Raw genomic sequence first — 19,526 nt, forward strand, 5'->3', positions numbered from 1 at the left:
TAGTAATAATATAAACTAACCATTTAACATTGTTAGCGGATGCACAACTAAACTTTTGCTCTCGAGAACGCCCTACAGTATTTTTGGGGCGCAGGGAAGCTGTGCTGTGATTCTCTCAGCGTAACGTTTTCACAGCTGGAGAATCGGAAGGCTTTAGAGAAAAGAACCCAGATGCGTTCGATCAACGTGACATTGCGTTGCGTCCTAACTGACTCTTGAAGGAGAAGCTCATAGAGACCAAGTTATCTCAGGAGAAGTTGCAGGTTTTCATGTGTTAGAATGCAGGGTTTTCAAGTAGCCGGTCGAGCAGTTAATTCTGCGCAGCAGAAGAGAGTTTAGTGAATGTTTTTAAAAGGAACGCAAGCACCAAGTGTCTGGAAGACTTGACTATTCCTTTTTATTTTTAAAGAACAGAGTAAAGAAGCGTTGCTTAAAGAGTTCTTTGGGTTGCTAAGAGCCAAGGAACTAGCAGTCAGTAGCGGAAGACGACAATTTCGGTGAAAGTTTAGTGCGGAGAAGAACTGAGGATATGGACATCCAAAAGCCTTGCGCAGTAGGAAAAGGCTGCCAGGTAAACTTAAGAAATTAACAGTAAGTCACACACACAGTTTAGAAGCAGTCATGTAATATGTGTGTTTTCACAGGTCAGAGTGTGTCGTCCAAAAAACATTTGCAAGACTTCAGAGGGCAGCAAGGCAGAATGTAAATGGTTTATTTTATCCACTTCCCCTTACACCCCCCCCCCCCGGGATTGTCAGCATGGCAATTTTAAGTTTGAGGATTGCGAAGTTAGCCTACCGAAGGGGTCTTTGGAGCAATATTCAGCTCCTGCAGGAAGTAAGAACTTGGACCTGAAAGAATAACCACAGTACTTTCTCCAGTATGGGGTCCGGCATGGATTCACATGCTCAGGAGTAAGATTATACAGCGGTACAACCACAGGAGGGGACAAGGTGCAGACATACATACATACATACAACTACTTACCCCTGGAACAGACTCCCCACTAACCGGTTGTGTAACCCTAGCCACGTCCATGGTCAACAGCCGTTGTACCTTGCCCAAGATGACCTTTGTCCTTTCCTCCGACCGCAAAGCCAATCCCGCCACTGTTGAGTTTGGCTCCCAGGAACAGGGCGTCTTGCGACGGTACCAAGTGGGGTTTTGCGAAGTTGATCGAGAATCCCAGATCCATGAGCAGTTGGACGGTCTTCGCTGTGTGATCGACGGCGAGTTTCCTTGACTTTGCTTCGGATGAGCCAATCGTCCAGGTAGGGGTAAACGTGTTTCCCCTGCAGGCGCAGCCGCGCCACCACCGGTGCCAGGCACTTGGTGAAGACCTTGGGCGCTGACTTCAATCCGAAGGGAAGGGCCTTGAACTGATAGTGTCGTCCAAGGACCACGAATTGTAGGAACTTTAGACTCCTCCTTTAAATCCCTGACAACGCAGTAGAACTTCAGGACGGTATGCATATACCTACACGTACACCCCAGAGAGATACGCAGTCGCAGCTATGGCTCTGGTAGAATAGGCTCTCGGCCGGCCTGGAAGCAGTCTGTTGGCCAGGCATTGACAGCTTGTGAATGCAGCTGGAGAGCAACCTGGATATGGCAGCCTCCGACAGGGCCTTCTCGTGACTCGCGTTCAAAAAGAGTGGCCTTTCGAAAATCCCTTATGTGGGCTACATAAGGTATGAGCAAAGTCCAGCGTATGCAGTGACCTTTCAGCGGCTGAAGGTGGATTCGGAAAGAATACTGGAAAGGGTTTAAGGTGGAATTCAGACTGAATCTTCTGCGTAAACGTGGGGTGGTCCGAAGCACCAACCTTGCCACATGAAGTCATGTATGGGCGATTGTAGGAGCGTGCCTGAATCTCCCCGACCCACTTGCCCAGGGTAATGGCCACCAGAAACGCGGTCTTACAGGAAAGAAACGTCAGCGCACCCTGATGCAAGGGCTCGAAAGGAGGCCCCATGAGTTTAGTAAGAACGACATTGAGCTCCCACGCCAGGGCAGGAGCCTTCACTGGCTGAAAAGTCCTGAAGAGGCCTTTCAGAAATTCTTTGACGAGCCTGAGAGACAACAGCGAGGGTCTGCCCAGTTATGTGTACTGGGAAATGGCCACCAGGTGTACCTTGGAGGCGTGGGCCCATCCAGCCTTGGCTAAAGGCAGCAGGTACAGCAGTAGCCAAGGAGCCGTGACGCGTAGGAGGAATCTTCTGCATTCTGCACCACAGTGAATAGTTTCCATTTGTGGCTGTAACATGAAGGTGTAGAGGACGCCCTAGCCTTGACCAAGATCTTTCTGCATTCCAGAGCAATGTCAATGTTTGAACTTTAGGGCTGCAGGAGCCAATTCACAAGGTTCAGTGATGCTGGATCATGGTGTAGTACCTTCCAGACAGGAGTTTGACGAGGAGGCAGTCGGACGGCCGGTGCCACTGCCATGCGGAGCAGTTCCAGGTACCAGATCTGGCACAGCCATGCAAAAACATTCAGTATCATCTTGCTGTGGCAGTGTTTGAGAGTGTTGATCACACATAGCAGACGCATACAGGAACGGGTCCTCCATGTGAACGAAAACGCATCCCTCAGGCTCCCCAGTTGGGGCAACCTGCTGTTGAAGGCATGGCACTAGAGTTGACTGCTGTAGCAAAGAGGTCGATCTGGGGTCTGCCCCACATGCTGAACAGATGTGACGTTTGTGTCTGCTGGAGCTCCATTAGTAGCAGAATTGCAGCTCTATGCTAAGGGAATCCGCAATGGTGTTCTTGATGCCCACCATATGAAAGGGGACAAGAAACCTGTCCTGAATAAATGCCACAAGGCCCGAGTCTTTAGGGAGAGAAAGGGGGAGCAGGTATTGCCCAGTTTCCGAACATACTCACCACCTGTCTCTGCAGAAGTAGTAGGAAAGACTGGCGGACCCAAAACACGGCAGCAGCTCTAGAACATTGATGTGCAAATCCTTTTCCTCTGGATGCTAGAGGCCTCTTGCGTGGGACCACCTGGTGCGTCCCCCCCCCCACCTCCTCCGTCTAGAGAAGCGTGGTGACCGTAGCATTGAATGGGGGAGCATGAAAAGGGCACCATGTGCGAGAAGCTGATGCACCCCCGCCATTGAAACTCCCCTACCCCTCCCCCTCAAAACCCATTTTCGTTAGTTCGGGCTCCGGTACACTCGATCGCAATCGCATACTTGTGGCAAATTGACATCCTCCCCAAAAAAATGTAAACAAAAAAAAAAAAAAAAAAAAAAAAAAAAAAAAAAACTCACCAGCCACCACTAGTGGCTAGTTTATTTGGGGACCAGGTACCGCCCTCTTACTACGCTACCTGAAACATTTAATTAAACTTTGATTACAAAACATAATTACTTAGTAGAAGTGCATGCCCCTGCAGAAGCATCATGGACATTGCACTCACGTGGTTGTCCTGGCTGGCCCAGGGCTTAGTTAAGGAGCTGGGGGGCGGGGGGGGGGGGGCTCCCACCACTTGGCTCACGGGGAGGGGGGGCACATTTTGTGCTATACCATTGTCTGACAAAGGGTTAGTGTGCAGTGCGCATGTTGAAATCTGCCAGTGAGTCCCACAGGTGAGAAGCAGCTCCTGGGTGTTCTCAATTTAAAATAAACTATGTGGTGCTACTGATGTGTGTGGCAATAATATTGCATTAAATGGTTGGGGCTTTTTATGTCCCCGACAACCAGTATTCCGCTTAGATAATAAAAACATGTGATTTTGAAACATTGATATTGGGAAATGATGCTACCTTAGAACCGCTTACTCAATGCCAAAAAAAGTGGTTATTTAGGAGGTGCCATGATGGGAAAAAAAAAAAAAAATCATCCTTAAAATTGGAAATCCGATGTTGGCTTAAAGAAGGAGGAGGACTGGTTGAAGGAAATGCTTGATCTGGCAGAGATTATATATATGAAACAAGGCAAAAATGGGCTGTTTAAGAGGATTTGGGGTACATTTCTGACATTGTATTAAATCTGACAATTGTATATAACATGATGTAAACCTGGTGTCTAGGGGGATGGGGGGGGGGGGGTGTATCTATGTTTTATCGTTATGTATATAGATTTTGTAAAAAAAAAAAAAAAAAAAGTGTCATTTCATGTATTGTTATAATTAAAATTAATTTCACCCAAAAAATATAATAAAAAACTATAGGGGGACAGGGGTCTTTGGTAGATTGAAAGAACCTTTCACAGGTATTATACTACAGCAAGAATGGCCCATCAGGTGCACTCCCCTTTGTGCACGCAGACCAGTCTAATAGGTTTCTTCTATCGCAGTGGTAGCTGACTCAAATTCTTATCTAGAGTACTGGTGATATTGTTCCTCAGCGGAGTGCTCATTGCTTGCTGGTTGGACTGGCTGTGCCATTGTGGGACCATTTCCTGGTAGCTCGTGTGCTTCCTGCCTGCAAAATCCAGCTAGACCAAGTGACCCCTATGTGCAGCCTCACTGGCCTGGATAAGTGATGGGCCGCCACTACTCTAGTTTGTACTGGACTGTATTGGGTCACCTACATACATTCATGGACCATTTTTTACTGGCTGGCTTACCCAGTTATTGCTCCAAAAAGCTGCCCGGATTCCCTTGGTCGGGTTCTCCAGTCTTCCTTGAGTCTTTGTTTTTCTGCTCACTGGGTTGTCCTCCTGGGTACACAATTCTTCCTTTCAACAGTCGGGTAGGTCCTTGTCAAGGGTTCAAGTCCCAGAGTACCAGTACCTTTATGTGTCTGGACCCCTGTATACCTTTAGTTAGCTAATCGGAAACACCTCACCAGAGGGTTGCAGAACTATCTCCCCCAAACACCTAGTTTCTTGTTCAACCTAAAACGCTTGGTCTTGTAATCTCAATCACTTCCATCAGTAGGTGAGCCAAGGAGAGCCCAAGGGAACAGTCTTACTAGAAGAGTCAGCTACAGTAATGCCTAGAAAAAAAGCATATTGAGAACAAAAAAAAAAAAAATCATCCTTAAATATTGAGATTGGTTTTGATGAATGTCAGACATTTTTAAACACGTCGGTTAAATGTTTTTGGGCAGAGAAACGTGGGTGTTAATAGTTTGGGTGTTCCAGATTTGGAGTCAAAGGTCGATTACTTTGTGTCCTGTGATATGGTAGCTGCCAAAAATCACGTGGCGTAGAAGCCCGAAATTTGTAAAATATATATAATACATTACTCACCGTAATCGTATTTCTGATGCTTTTATCTGCTTAGATTGACATGCTGTGCATAGGCCGACATCTAGTGGAAGCTGCAGAGTAGTACAGTTTGTTTTTCGAAACTCGAAAATGGGCGTTGACACAGGGCGTGCCAGTAATACTATCCCTAGTGTGACGTCCACTGTACCCATGATCCCTCACGCGTGTAGGACCCTCAGATTTATTTTTTCTGACATGATGTAGCATGAGGAGTAGTGCGAGTACACATTATCCAAGCAGAGAGAAAGATAAGACTACAAGCATCCATGTGCCTTCTCTCAGAATGGAAGGGTGGGTGCACGTGAATCTAAGCAGATAAATATCAAAAAACAGTCTGCCACTCAAGTTTTTTCAACAAACACAAAAAGCCCTTTATTCCTTGTTTACACATGTTTCAGCTGCTCAAGAGCCTTTCTCAAAACAAATAGGGCATTAGCAAAAGATCAATCATATTCTGTCTTTTTTCTCATTAGTCCCGGGTAAATCCCTCAAGGGCTTTCAGTCCAGTCTCCTCACGTCGGCCTCGCACAGTAATGGGCTAAGCAGATACAAGCATCAGAAATACGATTACGGTAATGTATCCCTTCTGAGGCTTGTGGAATCTGCTTAGATCACATGCTGTGCATAGATTAGCGAGCAGTGTTAGAAGAAGGTGGGATGCGAGACGGTCATGAGCAAATACATGTCTTGGAACCGCTCGTCCCACTTGAGTATCTGTCTTGGAACGAGTGTCAATGCAGTAATGCTGAGTAAAAGTGTGAATAGAGCTCCATGTAGCTGCTTTGCAAATGGTGTCAAGGGGTACATTTGCAATGAACGCCAGAGTGGCCCCCGTGCCTCTAGTAGAGTGGGCTCTTGGCGTAAAAGGCAGAGTTCTTTCAGAAAGGGAGTAACAGTTGGATACAATTGACTATCCACTTCGAGATGGCACCTTTAGAGATGCAATCTCCTTCTCTGCCTGTAGCTACGGAGACAAACAGCTGGTCTGTTTTTCTTAGCGGCCTGGTCTTGTCTACGTAGTAGAGGACCGCTCTTCGCGGTTGTATACAAATTGTTCGTTTTACAACTGACCTTTTCACAATTGACCGAATTGTGAAGGTCAATTGAACCATATATGTGGGGGGAAACCCCCCACTCAACGCCAAACCCCCCAAAACCCATATATATATATATATATTTTCTTTTTCAGTCAATTGTGAAAAGGTCAATTGTGAACCTTTAAATTCGGTCAATTGTTCATTCGAACAATGGTAAACGAACAATTTGGGTAATACCCTCTTCGCACATCTAGATTGTATAGTTTCACCTCAGCAGAGCTTTTGGGTTCTTGGAAGAAAGCCGGAAGCTCAATGGACTGGTTAACATGGAATTTAGAAATGAATTTAGGTGAGAACCTAAGTTGCGTTTGTAGAACCAGTTTATCCTTATGAACAGTAAATAAAGGATCCTGCACTGACAGAGCCTGAATTTCACCGACCCTTCTTATGGATGTAATGGCTACTAAGAAGGCAGTTTTATAGGTCAGGTGTTTGAACCCATGCATAAAGCCAGTCTCAAAGGGTGGGCCCATGAGTTTAGCAAGCTCCACATTAAGGTCCCATCCTGGTGGTGGGTTTGAAATTGGAGGGTGGAGTCTCTTTACCCCTTCCATGAAGGCTTTAACCTCTGGTACTTTCCACCACAAAACCGTGTTATGGGAGGTGGTGTAGGCTGACGGTGCCGCCAGGTGTACCTTGAGTGAGTTAAACACCAACCCTGCATCCAGCAGGTGGAGCATGTATGTGACAATATTGGAAGGAATGCAATCAACAGAGTTGATTTGCTTATTCTGGCACCAGATAACGAATCTTATCCATTTGTCAAGTAACAGTGCCTTGTGTTTGGTTTCCTAGATTCTTTTAGGATGTCCATACATCTCTGTGGTAAGTTGAGATGTCCAAACTACGACATCAGGAGCCATGCTGCCAAGTTCATGGAGCTGGGTTGAGGATGCACTGTTTGACCTTGGTGCTGGGACAGTAGGTTGTACCAGCACGGGAGTCTGATGGGCTCGCACACTGCTAGTCTGCGTAAGTGTGGGAACCACGGTTGCCTCGCCCACATGGGAGCAACTGGGATGAGAGTCATCGATTCCCTGTGCATCTCGTTTACCACCTTCCTCATGAGAGGGGTGAGTGGAAAAGCATAGGCAAACAGGGCATTCCCCTTGGAGTCTGGCTGAGGGAACCTGGATGCAAATCCTGGGCATTGTCGGTTTTCGCTTGTGGCAAATAGGTCTGTAGTGGGGAAACCCCACTGTGAGAAGATGTCTTCTACGACTTCTCTGTGCAGACACCATTCGTGTTCTTCTGGGAGGGGGATCTCTGCTCAAAGCGTCTGCTAGTGAATTGAGATCCCCTGGAACATGTTGAAATGACAGGTAAATGTTCCGTCCGAGTGCCCATGTCCAAATTTTCTGGGCAAGCCAGGACGGATTTGGCGAATGAGTCCCTCCATGTTTATGTAAAACATTGCTGTCGTACTGTCTGTTAGGATCTGTACTGACAGGTTCAACAGGTGGGGTTTGAACGCTCGAAGCGCTCTGAAGACTGCCAGAAGCGCTAGCAGATTGATAGGATTCTTGACCACTGAGTGAGACCAGAGACCCTGAGCTGTGTGGTGGAGAAGGTGTGCTCCCCACCCTGACAGGGACGCGTCTGTAGTAACTACAGCTTGTACCTCCGGATCATAAAAGGGTTTCCCCTTTGACAGGTTCTCTCTTTTCCACCAGTGAAGACTTTGTACAAGTGTTGGCGAAACGACCACTGGTTCGTCCCATTGACCACTTGCCCGAGACCACTGTCGCCAACCATTCTTTCATGGGTCGCATGGGCAGGCACGCGTGGGGGACCAGGTAAATACATGACGTCATCATGCCTAGCAAACGCATCGTTTTGCGCACCCTTATCTGGCGACCGGGCTGATAGAGGAATTTGCAGTAATAGATTCGGAATTCTTGCCTCCGATGGAAAGGCCAACCCCTCTTGAGTGTTTAGGACAGCTCCTAGGAACTGCTTGGAGGTGCTTGGCACCAGGCTTGATTTTTTTCTCGTTGATAGAGAAACCCAATTCGAAGGAGGTTGATCATTCTTTGAATGTTTGATCTGCAAATTGCTGGGGTCTCCCCTGTGATGAGCAAGTCGTCCAGGTAAGGGTACACTGGATTGCCTCCCTGCGTAGGTGTGCTGCCGCCACCGCCAGTACCTTGGTGAATACCCTGGGAGCCGAGGCTATACTGTAGGGCAGCACCCTGAACTGGTAGTGCCGACTGTCCACCTTGAAGCACAAGAATCTTCTGTGCGCTGGGAACATGGAAATATGAAAATAGGCACCTTTCATGTCCAATGTTGCCATGCAATCCCCTTTTTAGGACGGGGATTACCCTCCTGGAGAGTAGTCATGCAAAGTTTTTGGGGCTCGACATACTTGTTTGAAGGGCGCAAGTCTAATACTGGGCGCATTGTCAAATCTTTTTTTGGAACAAGGAAGTAAGTTGAATAGATACCCTTGTTTACCTGGTTGTCCGGGACGAGTTCTATTGCGTCCTTTGCGAGAAGATTGACGATTTCCTCAAGGAGGATCTTCTGGTGGTCTAGGGAATTAATTTTTTGTCGAGGAGGGTGGTTTCGGGGCGCTCTAGCAGTTCGATGCAGTATCCTGCGGACACTGGACAGTGATGTGATCCCTTCCCATGCTTGGGTGAAGTTGGAAATGCGGCCCCCTACTGGGGATGCATGGGAAGGGACCCTGAGCGGAACGTCACTGCTTTGCGGGAGGCGTACTGCCTCTGCTGGGGCTGCCTCTACCTCTACCACGGCTCCTCTTGTTACCTCTGCCGTAACTCTGGGTAGTCTGCTGGTTGCCACACCATGATGTACCCTGTCCCTGTGTATAATTGGAGCCCCTCTGCGAATTTTGGCCGTGTGAGTGACAAAAATTACAATTCCCTCTTTGATTAGGGGGCTTATTCGTAAATTGTCCCAGGGACTTTAGAGTATCATACTCATCTTTGGCAGTTTTTAAACCGCTTTACCAAACAAGAGATTCAGTTCGACCAGCATGTCAATAAGGGTTGCCTGGGTCTCCGGTTTAAACCCCGATTGTCTTAGCCAAGCGTGCCTCTTAATGACAGTGCTCTCTGCTATGAGCCAGCCTGCATTATCTGCGGCGTCAGAGGTTGTTTTCAGGATGCAACCAGACACGGCTCTACCCTCCGAAGCGATCTGGGCCAACTGACCCTTTAGTGGTCCCGGTGCGGAGTCAATGAGAGCAGCTACCTGCTCCCACTGGTGGCAGTTATAGCTTGCCAGCAGAGTGGTGGTGTTGGCGATCCTTCCCTGGTAAGCGGAAGTGGAGGCCACCTTTCTTCCTAACCCATACATTCTTTTGCTCTCCTTGTCTGGGGGAGCCTCAGATGAAGATAGAGGAGTCCCTGCTATTTTTCTGGAGTTTGTTATGACCAAGGAGTCGGGCTTGAATTGACCTCTTATGTAAAGTGGGTCTGACTGGGCGGCCTTGAACAACTTCTCAATTCTGGGGTTTACAGCCCTGGTGAGATTAGGAGTGAGAAGGGAAGGATCAATTCTCATTTGGATGGACTTGAGAATTGGAATGGCTTGAGCAATGGGTCTCTTGTCTCCCACTAGCTCTTCTGCGAAGTCCCTTTCTTCCTGCGCACCCCGAGTGTCTACGCGGAAGTGCTCTGCAGCTCTACTCAAGACCTCATTTAGAAGGGGCTGGTTATCTACTGGAGAGTCTGTAACCTGGGGTTCTTTGCGGACAGGAGTCTATCCTGTAGACCTGAGACGTCATCCTCCTCCCCATCCTTCATCCTCCTCCCCATCCTTCATCCTCCTCCCCATCCTGGCTCTCGTCATCTCCATAATAATCTACCCCCATTTGGTCTTCCAACATCACAATCTGAATCCTCATACTGTTGAGGGTCCTCACCATACTGCTGGTAAGGTTGTACGTAGAAAGGGTCTGAAATCAGGCCCCGAGTTGGAGTCTCAAACCGAGGTTTCTTACTAGGGGGCTGTGGGTCCCTGGATCTTGAGATAGTAGCGTTGTCTGGGGTATAACTGAGGAAATGTTCTTGGTTTTTGGAGTAGAAATCTGCCAGGGAAGACAGTCTCCTCATTACCCAGTCTATATCTTCACTACTCCATTCTCTGGAGCTGGTAATGACAACCTCTTGAGAAGTTACCCCTTCCATCCCCATATCGTGAGGAGCGGGTGGAATGGATTTGGACTTAGGGGCAGGAACAGGGGTCTTGGATAGTTGTTTATCTGAAGACTTCTGCTTTTCTCTATGCGTTTCTGGTGCAGAAGTAGAGTGAAAAGACTTCTTCTGCTGCTTACCCCCTTCCCCTTGAGTAGAAGTGTGTTTCCCTGATGTTTTCACCTTCTCTGAGCTTTTCGACGCCTGGCATCGAGATTCGTGTGTACTCTCTCTCTCCTTCGAGTGTGCACATCGGGACTCTGAGGCAGACGCCGAACGGGCTGCCGGAGCAGACTTCTGGTGTGCGGCCTGGGGATGAAGGTCGGATTAGTCTTCTGACAAACGTACCTCTGGGACTTTGGAAAGCGAGGCACTCTTGGCAACTGTGGACGGTTACCTTGTGTCGTGAGGCGATTTGGAACGCCCAGGAGGACACCGATTCCGTGGACTGCTCCTTTTGTGCCTCTTTCAGAGAACACGACACGCGTGTCGAGTCTCGGTTGGACTTGGAGTGTTTAAGTGTAGAAATAGTGTGGGTAGCGCTCGTGTCGCCGGGTGTGTTCCCCATAACTGCCCTGCCGGACAATCCTCCGAGGTCGGGGACTTGTGCTTGGGCGTTGTCAGGGCTTCTACTGTAACTAATGCACGTTTGGGGCATTTGGTGCTCACCAAGCACAAAGGGCAACAGCCTGGACTAGGGAAAGACAAGGTGTGGTCCAAGCATCTGTATTTCAGGACTTTGTTATGTCCTTACTGTAGAAAGCAGGCCTGGAGGCAGCAGAACGCAGCATTCGGCATCTGGACCGGGAGAAACTTCAATTCCCAGCATGCTCGCGCCTTCGTGAGCAAAATAACTACTTCGGGACACCGCCCAAGAATCTGCGCATGCGCGCGACGTGCGCAAGGATCCCTGCTTGTGCTAAAGGAGATGGACCTAAGAAGACGTGCGGATAGAGGGCTCCTGCAGGCAGCAACCCGCGGGGCCACACCCCGCCTGTGAACACTGCAGGCCCTGCGCACCGTGACAGATCAGTGCATTTCTTTTATGGGCAAAACTAATACGAACAAGCGACCGCCAGCAGAACGCTTGTAGAGAATTACTGATACTTTCAGCGTGTGTCCTTTACCTAACTGGAACACGCCGTTTGGGATTCAACGTTGTGTGTACAAGTCAGTAGTGGGTGGGAAGCCCCGGCAACATTGGGTGGGATCTTGGAGTCCGCCCTGGCGAATCAGTTACCCGGTGCTGATAAATTTGTGTGAAGTAACAAGTGTTGTCTAACTCGGCACAGAACGGATGAATGTGTATTGTGCCGTGTGAGGAACCACGGTGGTTGACATTAAACTCACATCTGTTTTTGGTTTCCTTGTAGCGACGCTCCGCTGAAATGTACAGCAAAATCTAGAATCGCGCCGTAGCGTTACGGCAAGAACTGGGCACAGCTCGCATCTCACTCAGCAACTCACACGAAGCTAAGTGTCTTTTGGGTTATTCCAATTACAGTTCTGGTAATACTTGTTCTAAGCGCGATAGGAACGCTTCCACAAAAGTAATGTAATATGTGCATGTATCGAGCTTATGTATAACGTTAGACCAGGCAGGTCTCTGAGCTTATAGCTTGCAGAGTGTAAGAGTGAGTGTGTGGGCGGAGTACCATCGATCTCAGGAACCCCATAAGGGGACAGCAAGACGGACCTTTCCTAAAACCCCCTTACCTACCCATTATCATACCCTTACCCCTTTTCCCGGTTACCCTAATTTCCCCCTACCTATCCTATCCAATCCAATCCTGCGGACCCTAACCATCTTTCCCCCTCCCCCCCCCCCGATGGATTGCGGAGGCCTGAGTTTACTACCAAGCCAGGCACCAAGACCCAACGGGGAGGTAGGTGTACGTGCTACCTCCGTGCAAGGTTGAGTGTCTGACAGGCGTCTCGACACCTCTGTGCCCTTGCCGTCCGAAAGTACGGCGTCGCTGCCATCACTGAAGGCACCCACTGCGTCCATGGCCTCGAGTTGCCTGGCGTGGTGGGCCCAACGTTTAGTGGAGCGGTCTTTGAGTGTTTTTGCTTTAAAAAAAGCTTACACGCTCTGCAGTTCGCTTCAGGGTGGTCCCTCGACAAGCAGAGGTTACAGGTGGCGCGTTTGTCAACCCAAGGGTACTTGCGGTTGCACTTGGGGCAAAATTTAAATGGAGTACTCTCCATATGCACCTATGGCAGCGGGCTTGTGTGTGTAGGAAATAACAAGTGTGAGAAAGTATGTTTCCACCCGCCACTTTCCCTACTTGAAGGGCCGAGGCCAGAGGCCTTCCAAGGCCCAAAGTGTGTCGTGCAGCTCTCGACGGTTGTTTGTTCTTCGGACCGGCATCGATCTTCGATGTCTCGACGTGGGGGTGAAAGAACGGGTAAATTAATGTTGATTTTTGTAAAATGGCTGAAAGCCAGGGAACTCGCGCAATGCTTCCGACCAGTATGGCGGAAAAAAACAATCCGAGGGTCCTACAGGCGTGAGGGATCATGGGTACAGTGGACGTCACACGGGATAGTATTACTGGCACGCCCTTTGTCAACGTCCATTTTAAAGTTTCAAAAAACAAACTAATACGCAGCTTCCACTAGATGTCGGCCTATGCATAGCATGTGATCTAAGCAAATTCCACAAGCATATATATTTTATTACACAGCCCGCAGTAGCAGCCGTGTAGTTATGGTTAAGTTGCTAAACTCATAGGAAGACCACTTTTTCGGCAGCTTATAACTTCGCTCTCCCTGGAGGAATCGTCAAACCTTGCACAAAAAAAAAAAATATATGACCTGCTCTGAATTTATTTGCAAAGGTTGGTGAGGTAACTTGCGGGTTTGGCAAAGTTAGAGAGGAGGACCCACATTTTTTTTTTTCCAATAGACTGATTAGCCTGTAGCTGTGCGCAAAGTTTTTCCCCCCAAACGGCTGGAATGCATGTCCAAAAAATGTGAGATATCTGGGTCTGCTCTGCTCACCCATTTCCCTGTTCGGAAAAGTTTGGATGCGGCCGGTGGTTGGCTGGAGGGAAGCGTGCTGTGCGTCAACATTTTTTGGGATAGCCTCCAGGGTGCATCGGAGGACAGTGTGGCAGCGGAAGGGTCTGGAAAATGTATTGTACGCAATGTGTTGGTGGCAAAAAGGGAGGGAACGGGAGTGAGAAGTGGTTCATGTGACACTTGGACATGGGTGGAAGACGTAGGAGTGCCTGCAGTATTCACGCATATTGCGCCAACTGGCGGGTAGACAGGCGAGTACTTTGTGTGGTGATTGGAGGCAGCCATCTTAACAGCCCCATAGCTTCTGCCCCATAGCTTCTGTCGCAATCTGTTTGCAGCAACCTATTTTCATGGTGAGCGGTGGCAGGCGAGTTGCACATGACAGTTTGGGTGGGAGCGCGGGTGGCTGTGCGCTGCAGATGGAATGCCGTAGTTGGGCACATGGTGGCATCCATGAGTGAATGAAGTTGCGGTGGGTCTGTGGAAGGATTAGACTATTGGGTGCATGGCCGAAGGTCGTAGGCCATGCACTCAAGAGCGTAGTGCTTCAACACACCCACCACAGGAATGCATGTTTGACTCTGCATACGGTAGAGGGTTGTGCTTGCATAGTGTGGCGTGTGCAGTTTGGTTGCGGTAGGGCCAGTGTTGCGAACAGAATGTGGGTAGGTTGGCAGTGAGTACTTTGTGAATGGATGTGGGTACGCCTATAGTATGTGAATCAAAGTGCACAGGGGTGCAGGAGAGAGTTTTGTCTGTACATTATGTTAACTGTTGCAATTTGTTGCTGCATAGCTCCATGGCGGTGCGCAGGTTGGGTAGGAGTGCTGCTGTCAGTGTTGTGTATGTGGATTGTCGTAGGTGAAGTGATTGGTGGCATTACATTGCTGTGGGTGTGTTCAAGGCCTAGACTATTGAGTGCATTGCCGAATGTCCCATGGCAGTAATGCATTTTTGACACTGCATCAGCTAGAGGGTGGTGACATGTAAGTAATGGTTGTGGAGTACATTTCAGCCGTCATAGGCCAGTGTTGCAAATAGAATGTGGGTAGGTTGGCAGTAGCAGAATACTTTGTGAATGGAAGTGGGTATGCCCATAGTATGTGATTGAAAGTGCACAAGGGTGCAGGAGAATGTTTTGTTTGTACATTATGGTAACTGTTGCAATTTGTTGCTGCATAGCTCCATGGCAGTGCACTGTGGTTGGAGATGCTGTAGTGAAATGTCACGCAGTGTGGGCACTGGGTGCAGTGTTTGCATACTGTCAGTATGGTAGAGGGTATGGCCCACTGCAGCAATGCAGGTTTGACAGTGCATCAGGCACAGGTGGTGATCTTTGGAGAAAGTGCGTGGTGACATTGTCTACATGCTACAGCACCACAAGTGAGTTGCAAAGCATGTACTGTGCGTTCCACGGTTGTGGTGATAGTTGGAACATGCTACAGTATTTGATGTGCAGCAGGAGATGGTGCAGTGAGAAGTTGTGTAGTGTGGCCACAGGGTGCAGTGTGTATTTAATGCGAGTATGGAAGAGCGTATGGATGAAGTGCAGCTTATATGTGGTTGGTTACTCTGGGCAGATTTATTAAAGTAGGCCCAATGTTGTGACGCTGTCGTGCGTAGGTTACCAGTGACAATACTTTGTGAATGGCAGTGGGTAGGGGTGGTGCAGGCTGTGGTATGTTTGGGGATTCCGCCAAGTGTGACTTTTTGTGAATGGGTGTTGTAGTGTGGGGGAGTTGGGTAGAAGTGACGCTACGTACGTTTGTGCATAATGTTAGGTGCCTACATGGTCGCTAGCTTGGATGTATAGTGTTGTGGTGGGTGTGGAAAGGGGCTGCACTGTTGTGTGCATGGCCAAAGGTGTGCTGGGTAGGATCTTTGTCGATGCTACAATCGTGCATTCTTTAGCAGAGGTTTCTGGTGGAGGGGCTTTGCAAACAAACAGAACACAGTGTTAACAGTAAATATTGAGTGGCATACAGAAATGACAGTGTGCATTGCAGAGGTTTTGTATGCAATGTCTGCATGCGTGTGAAAATTTGAGAGCACCCAATGGAGAGTGCTGCAAAATTGACCGTGCAAAAGGGAAGAAGTATTGTGTGCTTTACTGGGCCGTGGCCCTCACTGTAGATGGGAAAGCACACGTGCCACATCCTGCCATTATGAGCAGGGTGGAAAGGGAAATGGAATTATGGGAAATGGGCAATTAGAAGTTTAGGGTGGGGTTCACAAGAATGGTCGGTACCCTTTCTTCCCAATACTGTGGGGTGAAGGTGGTCGAGATCGAGAGACGCACAGTGCTCATCGTCTGCGATACCTTTGTGCGCCATATGCACAGGTGTTGTGTGTAAAGAGGGGTTGCTGGCAATTTCAGGTTGGAAGGAGTGGACGCTTTCTGGGCCTGTCAGGGTGACTGCAGTTTCGGCGGGTTGGTTCACCTTTGCAAATATGTGGCGTCCGTCACGAACGTTGACTTTGTCGTGGAGCACTATGGAAGTCTACATTTGGGTTACATGTCGTGTGGACAATTAATCCGTCATCTTAAGAGGTTGCTCAGCAGTGATGCAGATTTATCCTACTGCCAAGGTCGTTCTCATGCATAACACCAAGAGGAGTATGGGTCCATGACGATGTAATTGGTCCCCAGCCATAGGTCGGAAGGTGTGCTATAAACCGAATTTTGCGTGAATTTTTTGCAGACTGCTGGCATATTCTCCACCCACTATGAGATCATGAGGTCGCAAAAGATGCAGTAGTTCTGTAGAAATGGTATTTGAGCGCCATTGGCAAAGCAGTTTTCTTTTACACTGTGCAAGAAGCATTGCCCAGAATATGGTAAAAATGTGAGGCGAGCCAAACAAACGCATATATAGAGAAAAAAACTTTTAAAAGTTGCCCACACGCACGTTTAAAAAAATTCTAAAATAAAAACTTCATACATCTATGATGAAGACCAAATCCCCTACCCAGTTTGATATGGATTACCCCGCCAACCACCCTCCCCCATCTCACCATCATGAAAAGGTAGTGGTCTACACAGTACTTTCCTGATTGCACGTGGCACATCCTGGGTGGCTATGTGGATGTATGCAGATGGAGAAATCGTGCATACTTTCATTGAACTTTGTAGTGGACGTGTGTTAGACTGGCACGACATTTATACTGCAAATGTGCAACTGTACATGTCAAGTGTTGTACAGAAGTGACAGTGATGAATAATGGTGGCTTCGATGCGATTGGTGGATGCGTGTGTGCCTATTTACGCATAACCCAATGAGGAAGAGCTGCAGAGAAGATGGTGCAAAGATAGTGCAAAGGGAAGAAGGAATGCTCCAGCTTTGCAGGGGTGCCGCCCTCGTGCTACTTTGGGAGGCGCACTTGCCAAAATCTGCCCTTCACAGCACCTTGCCCAAGTGACATGGCAATGTGGGGATTAGCCAATCAGGTGGTGTAGTTAACGCAGTGTGTCGACTGCAGGTGATCCCTTTGTCATAGATCTGCACAACTTTGACTGCAATTTTAGTTTGGAAGGAGTGGAGTGGACGCATCATGGAACGCTGTGTACGAGTGCAATTTCGCCAATATGCATGCACTTTGCAAAAACCTTGCCACTTTTGCAGCAGTAGATGTTATCGTCATCCACTACGGCGGCATGCATATGGGTTACCTGCCTTGCTTAGATTTGTTCCGTAGACTGAGGAGATTGCAGGATGTCGTGAGGAAGCCTTTTCCCCCACAGTCAAGGTGCTTTTCTCAACCATAATACCACAAAGAGTATGGGCCACTGCTCATGGATGTTTTTCCGAGCCAGACGCAGGAAGGTGTCTCATCAACCGAATCATGTATACTTTTTTTGTCTGCAACAATTGCCTCATTAGTTGTGGAAATACAGAGTTTTTCCAAGAAAATTGTATTTTATTGTCACCCATTGGCAATGCAGTTTTGTTTGCCCGTCTACAGGATGCAGTGTTTACTGTACTAATGCAATCACAAGAAAACACAAAAGCTAATAAAAACCAAAAAAGGTGGTTCTGTAGAAGCATTTAAAAAAAAAAAAAAATGAAGCTGCCCCTTACCACAAACTCCCCCTACCCTGGTTGGAAGTTATTCCCCCACGCAGCACGACACATCTGGGGATATTGCGGGTGGCGGCCACGGAAATGGAACTGTGGCGATTGTCCAATGAGATGCGTAGGCTGTGCGGAAATAGAAGAGGGACTCCTGCTTCACTCTGGCCCGGACCTCGACGTACTTGGGGAACCGCACACGCCACATTCTGTGCTGCTCACCGTGCAAATGGGACTATGGCCTTTGTCCAATCATGTGCTCAGGGTGTACGTCACAGGAAAGGGCGGCAATTATTTTTTCTATTACTTTGTAGTGCAGCTGGCAAACATGGCTGGAAGCAGTTTTCCTCGTGGGTGATGCCTTTGTGGAAGATCTGGTCGTGTATGCCATCCAATAAGGCTTTTTTGGCAATTTCGGTTTGGAGGGAGTGGAGGCTTTGTGCCACAGTGTAGAAGCGTGCCATTTCGGCAGAGTCCTTGTAGAATGTCAAGGCATGGACACTTCTGGACCTGTACATGTTGTGTACTTTGGAGCCTTCTTTTTGGGTTCCATGCCTTCTTCCCGTGTGTACAGTCAACTGAAGAAGATGAAAGCAGTGCAGCACATTTTTCCCCACTGCCAAGGTGCTTTTCTCATGTAAACCCCCCACCCCCCGACAACAGTGTGGAACTATTGCAATGATTCCTGTCACCAGCCAGAGGTCGGAAGGGGTCTCATCAACAGAAGCATGTGTGGCTTTGAGTGCTGCTGGGATGTTCTCCTGTAAGAATGACATTTGTTCTTGCTATTTAAGGAAATGGCATGTCTTTGTCGACCAGTGGCAATTACATTTTCTTTCAAAATGTACAGGCTGCAGTGAAGACCCTATTGCAAAAATGTGAGCTGATGTTGAAAACACAAACCTACTTAAAAAATAAAAAATAATAAATAAAAATAAAAAAGTTGTATGGAAGCACCTAAAAAAAATATAAAAAAAAAAAAATACACAAAGGCTCCTTTAAGAGCCACCACAACTAACGACGTCCCCTACACTGGTTATTCTCCCATTCCCGCCCAGCAGGAAAAGTCTGCAAATATCGCAATACTTCCAGGGTAGCACGGGTTAGATACCCCCCTTTTTGCAGATGACGCTCATAGAAATGGGCCTGTTGAGCCTATGGGATTGGTCAATACGTTTTCTGGGTGTGGTGTGTACGTACACAGTGTATTTGTCGAAAGACATGCAGAGGGTGCGGTTATGACTTTCACGAGCCACAGCGTGCCGGTTTCAGGGGACTTCAAAAAACAGTAACTGAAAGTAAATGGAAAACACTGCAGTGGCTGTTCATTTTGGAATCTATCATGTGGATGTGAAGTGCTTTGCATCGATGAGGCCGAGTCATTTTCTATTTGGTTTGCAATGTACAGCGCTTTCTCCATTTGCGAAGAAGTGTATTTGTGTCTTTGTACGACATGTGAAAATGGCGCACTTCACACGAGATTATGACGTTTCACAGCACAAACACTTTTCCCCCAGCTAAAACGCTCATTTTACTATGCATGCCATCCCGATTTCTGCACACCCCATCCAAATTGCCTTGGTGCCCTTCTTGAAAGTAGTGAAAAAGGTTTGTAGTAAGTGTTGCGCGCTGACCGTGTTCAAAACACTTTGCAACACCTAAAGAAACTGCTTTCTACAGCGACCCCCCCTTTCCAAACATTTTAATGGAGACAGATTATTCCAATACCTGCAGATCCTGCAAGAAGTTGTTCACCACAGTGGTATATAGCTGATAGCATGAGTAAAGCTGCAACTTCAAGCTTCGACGCTCCTTGAGTTCCATTGATGTGAACTGTGGAGAAATAAATATGAAATGTATGTATAATCCAGACAGACCTTGTGCAACCCTCCATTCATAGCATGGCCTCTCCCCAACAGGATTATGGCAGCAAATACCTTAAGAGGAAAA

General features: G+C 48.0%; 1 protein-coding gene across 2 annotated transcripts in view; it reads right to left on the minus strand.

The window, feature by feature from the left end:
* ESPL1 (extra spindle pole bodies like 1, separase) overlaps positions 1-19,526 on the minus strand; it is a 1,025,090-nt gene that overhangs the window by 942,463 nt on the left and 63,101 nt on the right. For both annotated transcript variants that reach the window (XM_069653328.1, XM_069653326.1), the window contains exon 4: positions 19,305-19,409. In XM_069653328.1, coding sequence (XP_069509429.1) covers positions 19,305-19,409 — 105 coding nt within the window. The remainder of the gene's footprint in view (positions 1-19,304; positions 19,410-19,526) is intronic.

This window comes from Ambystoma mexicanum, chromosome 3q (genome assembly GCF_040938575.1).
Source record: "Ambystoma mexicanum isolate Mex_15411 chromosome 3q, UKY_AmexF1_1, whole genome shotgun sequence".
NCBI lineage: Eukaryota > Metazoa > Chordata > Amphibia > Caudata > Ambystomatidae > Ambystoma > Ambystoma mexicanum.